Source organism: Carassius carassius, chromosome 38, assembly GCF_963082965.1.
Source record: "Carassius carassius chromosome 38, fCarCar2.1, whole genome shotgun sequence".
NCBI classification, from domain to species: domain Eukaryota; kingdom Metazoa; phylum Chordata; class Actinopteri; order Cypriniformes; family Cyprinidae; genus Carassius; species Carassius carassius.
Window position 1 is genome coordinate 29162089 of NC_081792.1, and position 5520 is coordinate 29167608.

General features: G+C 44.5%; 1 protein-coding gene across 1 annotated transcript; it reads left to right on the forward strand.

Annotated features, from left to right (window-relative positions):
* The first annotated feature begins 1796 nt into the window (after positions 1–1796).
* Positions 1797–5003, forward strand: irf2bp2b (interferon regulatory factor 2 binding protein 2b). Its single transcript, XM_059529964.1, has 2 exons — positions 1797–2770; positions 3878–5003. The coding sequence occupies exons 1-2, from the start codon at positions 2002–2004 to the stop codon at positions 4609–4611; spliced, it is 1503 nt and encodes a 500-aa protein (XP_059385947.1). The 5' UTR covers positions 1797–2001; the 3' UTR covers positions 4612–5003.
* The last annotated feature ends 517 nt before the right edge of the window (positions 5004–5520 follow it).

A 5520-nucleotide genomic window follows, 5' to 3' on the forward strand; every position in this document is an offset into this window, starting at 1 on the left:
CGCTTTGGGACTTTTCATAATGTTGCCAGCCGTTATGAATCACATGTTCTCTTGGCAGGCATGAATCAGGCTTTGAGGCTGAACAAAGTCCAGTGCGGATGAATAATCTACCAGTGTACGTATATTCCAGACACACACGGCTCCCAAGTGCACTACTGCCGAAATGACTGATTTAATCAGTAAAAGCTCCCTAAAAACTGCTGGATAGTCAGAGGCTCATTCCAGCGGTTGTTTTGTTTGAATGTGTTTGAGGTAATGGTGGAGTTAAAGGGATGCAGTGGCGCGTGACGTTGTGTTGGCTGGCCCACTGGAATGTGAGGGTTTTAAGATCACATTTACTCAAAGTAGTGCACTTAAAATGGTTTTGTGCAATCAGTTGCCATTGCATTGGATCTCCAGTTGGGTCATTACAGAACCGTATGAACTCTATAACTTTTAAAAGTCAATAACACTTTTATTTTTTCACACACAAAATTAACAGGACGCCAGACAGGATTGAAATCAAAGGAAGAAAGTTCACTAAGTTAACCATGTTTTGACATTTTGAGGTTATAAAACTAATTTCAAACAGGATGGAATTCATTAGACTGGCAAACCAAATATCTTTTTTAAATAACTCCATTGCAAATACTAACTGCTGTTTATTCCTGGAGAATGATTTCATTGTCTTATGGATTTTTTTATCATCTAAGACTAACAGGATGGAAAGGGATAATGACAACAGAAAAACTGTAAAATAATTTAAAAACTTGTGAGTTCTACATTTTATTCAACATATTAACACATGTATGGGACAGGAAAAAAGTAGGAAACCTGTTTGAATTAAATATGTGAAACAATTAGTTTACTTTAATAATCTAATGTCTTAAATATTCCTTGCTTTTTAATTTATTTTCCCAAATTTTGGATTGGATTAACATTGCATTGTTTCTGTAATTGGGTCATTACTGTCCAGCAAAACATTATGAACTCTACAACCTTTAAAAATCAATAAAACTTGATTATTTACACAAAATTGGCGACCAGACGGGATTGAAATAAAGAGCCACAGTTGCTCACTTAGGGATTGACAGATCACATGAGGATGGAAGGTCAATGTCAAATCTTTTTTTTTTACCATGTTTTGACATTTTGATATAATAAAACCAATTTCAAACAGGATATAATGTTTATTAGACTGTCAAACCAACTAATACCAAATAATAACTCATAAAATCCATTCCAAATGGGGTAATTGAGACTTTTTTTTATCTCAATGGTATAAAGTGTCCCAGTTTACCTGAATTAACCGTAAGTACTGTTGTTTGTGAGGTTTTCACCCCACACAGTTACTTGAGGATGATTTCATGGTTTTATAGGTATTATCAAAGAATAACAGGACAGTAATTTATATATTTAGGACTTAACTGTACGTGTTATTCTGTTTGATCAAACATTCCATCTATAAAAACGCGTGAGTTCAACATTTTAGCTAAAATATTAACACATGTAGCCTATGATTGGGGAATGTAGTGCATAGTAGGAAACCCAATCGATCTTTCTGTCAGTGAATGAAATATGTTATACAATTCGTTTAGGCTACTTTACTCATTTTAACGTTTTCATTTCATTTATATTGGTGGCATAGCAAGACAGACGAAGCTCCGTCGTGAATACACACGCTCTTGTATGTTTTGCCTCTTTCTGTCGATGTTTTTAATCGCTTTTCGACGCCACGCTCTCGTTGAGGGGGGAGCGCAACGCGCATGCGCACAGCGCGTTGTCGAAGAATCAAGTGGTAAATAGAAGCCGCGCGGTGACGTCACCGCTCCCACACCGAGAGCTCGCGGGCTGGAGCGCGCACACTGCCATGAACTTCGGAGCGTAACTTCGCCGTTTTTCTCGCTTTTCGGACGAGTGGGAAACTACAACGAGATTTATATATTTTTTTCCCTACTCCTCATCAAAACAGGCAACATTCGGAGAATTTAATTGCATATTTTTGCCTCTTTTTTTAGCAGCATGTCGTCTGCGGCGGTCGCTGCCTCGCGCAGGCAGTCGTGTTATTTGTGCGATCTGCCCCGCATGCCGTGGGCGATGATCTGGGATTTTACCGAGCCCGTGTGCCGCGGATGCGTCAACTACGAAGGAGCGGACCGCATCGAGTTCGTGATCGAGACCGCGCGGCAGCTGAAGCGCGCGCACGGGTTCCAGGAGGGCAGATCACCGGGACCGGTGGGCAAACCGGGGAAAGACATCCAGCCCATGAACCACACTGAACAGGGCTCGCGTGCTCCGCAGCCGCTGGATCGCTACCCGCTCGCGTCGGACAGACCCCCCAGACTGGGTCCGGAGTACCAGGGGCGACAAGCGAACGGGATCCCGGTGCCGAACGGGTTTCCAAAGCCCGACGAGCCCCCGGAGCTGAACCGCCAGAGCCCGATCCCGCGTCGGACCGGCGCCTTGCCTCCTAACCTGGTTCCGCTGGTCAACGGGAGCATCCCATCGGTGCACGCGCTTAACGGGAGATCCGTGCAGATGGGGATCCCTCACGGTGCTTTAGTGGCGGAGCATGTGGGCAAGCGAGGGGACGACATGAAGGACAAACACCGCGCCGACAGCATGAGCGACCCGAGCGACGGACACAAGCGACTCGAGGACTGGACTCAGAAGGGCAAGACGGTCCGGGAGATGATGACGCTGCACAGCCTCGACTCCCGGTTCAAGAAGGAGCATGCACCGCTCCCGCACAGGATAGGATACGAGAGCAGCTCCAGTGCCTTAAAAACAGGTACAGATCATTGCTTTCAAGCTACACACGTAATCTTACGCATGCATGTATTTTTTAGAATACATATTTTAAACATCCATGCATGCATTTTGCGTCTATACATCATTAATCAACATTTAGTTTAAAACATCAGTGCATGCTTCTAACCTCCAAATTCTTAACTGTTGTATCTTTAAAATAATGCTACCAAACTCAGTCGTGTGTTCATGCATGCATTTGGCTTTCAAAACATCAAAACGTGCTTTTAAACTGGATTTTGTGTGTGGCGTTCAATCTTTAGAATAATTTGAGATATCAAAACATGCTCCGGATTATTCACAATCGTATTTATTCATGCATTCTCCAGAGCATGCGTTTTAACTCCATGCAGTTTTGTGTGCATGCTTTTATTCTGTCTTTTAAAACACGAGCATATGCTTTTAAACTGTAGATTTGTATTTTTTTAACTGGATTCAATATTTAGAATGATCTGAAATGTCAAAGCATGCTGTATTATTTTTATTTACACATGCATTTGTTTTTCAAACACTACATATTGTGTCCACACTGCTATTTTTTAATTGAATCAGGTTTAGGAATAATTTGAGACATGCTTTAAACCTCCAGATTATTATCATTTACCCATGCATTTAACAGTTTAAAACATCAGATAAAGCTTTTAAATTCCAGATACTGTCATATTTTTTAAACTGGATCAGTATTTAAAATAATCTGAGATGTCAAGACTTGTTGTGAATACGCATGCATTTGTGTTTGAATCCGAGCATGTTTTAAACTCTAGATCATGCATCTTGATTACTTTTGCACTTGCATTCATCAAAGCATGCTTTAAACTCTCTAGATTGTGCATTCGTAATGTTTGGAAGCATAAGAGATGCACATCGCTGCCATTTCATCATCCGTTGGTCGGCACATGGCACATTTTATCTGGAGCCAGAAAATAGTGCCAACAGCAGGCCATACATGAAGCGCTGAACTAGTGAAGGGCTGTTTAGTCGAGTATTAGGTCTCTAAGTTGAGTGTTTATCTCTCTCTCTCTCTCTCTCTCTCTCTCTCTCTCTCTCTCTCTCTCTCTCTCTCTCTCTCTCTCTCTCTCTCTCCATGCAGACCGTGGTAAGCACTCTCGGGGAATTAAAAGGAAACCCTCTCCCGAGCCGGACGGGGAGGGCAGTGCCTCCAAGCTCAATGGCGAGGGTCAGCCGTGGTTGCCGTCTCCATCCGAGGTGCTCAAGATGCCCTCTTCATTCGCAGCCGCTCCTCCCTCGACGATCTCCCCGCATTCGCGCACCACCCCGCCAGAGGCGGCCACCGCCGCGCAGAACGGCCAGTCACCGATGGCCGCACTCATTTTAGCCGCGGACAACGCGGGCGCCGGTACCGGCTCACCTAAAGACGGCGGCAACCAGGTGCACTCCACGACCTCGTCAGCCGCGGGACGGCGCAACAGCGGAAGCCCACAATCGCCTTCGGCTGGACAGAGGCGGCTCGCACTGGGAACGTCGACCGCGCACATCCCCGGCATGGACCCGCAGGCCGGGCATCCGCAGAGCATTCCCGATTCCTCGGTGGCGCCCGGAAGCGTGCCGTTGTGCTGCACCCTGTGCCACGAGCGCCTCGAGGACACACATTTCGTCCAGTGCCCGTCCGTTCCGTCGCACAAGTTCTGTTTCCCATGTTCCCGCGAGAGCATCAAACAGCAGGGGGCGACGGGAGAGGTTTACTGCCCGAGTGGTGAGAAATGCCCGCTTGTTGGTTCCAACGTACCTTGGGCGTTCATGCAAGGCGAAATAGCCACCATATTGGCTGGGGACGTAAAGGTTAAAAAGGAGCGGGACCCTTGATTTAGCATTTTTCGCGCATAATATACACAACTCATAATGCATACCATCCAAACATGAACTAACCGGACATGTACATATGAACTGAAAGGAACTGTACATTTGGTAAACATGGCTGTATAATTTTTTTTTGATTTTCCCTTTTTTTTTTTGAATACATTGTGTTTATGTTTCTTCCGAAGATAAAACGGTATGTACGCGCTATAACCCCCCCCCCCCCCCCCCCCCCCCCCCCCCTCAGTGGTTGTACTAGTAGAGCTGGTGGCAGTCCATGTTTAAACACAGAATGTGACTAATACTCTTTAAGCACTTGGCAAGAACTGAAACGCTTTTAGCTGTATTGTATGCACTTGTTTAAAAATTGCCAAATACAATTTCTGACCTTGTAATAACAATCTTGACGTGTCTGTGGTTGGCTTCTTGTCTGCCCTCGCTGAATCATGCACCGCTCAATGAGAGCGAAAAGGGAACTAAACAAACCCAAGCGTCAGCTCAGGAGATTCTGTCCTGGTGCATGCTGGGAGTTCATTGCCTCAGTAATGGTGACAGATATCATGACTATTTGCAAAGGTAAAGTAACCAGAGAATGCTTGAATTTGGAAGAGTATCTTTTAGTTTTTTCTCCTCTTGCATGCAAGCTGTGACTTGTATGGCACATTGTTTTCGGCCTCCATGTGGAGTAACCTAATGCTGCGTGCAAGATGACACTCCACATCTATTTTTACTCTCATGCTGTGCGTTGATGAGCTTGTAAACAATCTTTCACTTGGCCTTTTTTGGTGGATAAAGACATGCAATGTTAAACATATTCTCCAGGAGCAGATGGGGCATCTGAAAAGACATATCCATGCTTTTATTGGCTACTTAGTTAACATAAACTAAAATAAAACAATTCTAATGCTTTTATTAATC

Excerpts from the sequence above, each read along its gene's own strand:
- irf2bp2b (XM_059529964.1), top strand. The coding sequence starts at position 2,002 with ATGTCGTCTGCGGCGGTCGCTGCCTCGCGCAGGCAGTCGTGTTATTTG. Across the intron at positions 2,771-3,877 it reads CTCCAGTGCCTTAAAAACAG|ACCGTGGTAAGCACTCTCGG; the intron begins GTACAGATCATT and ends CTCTCCATGCAG.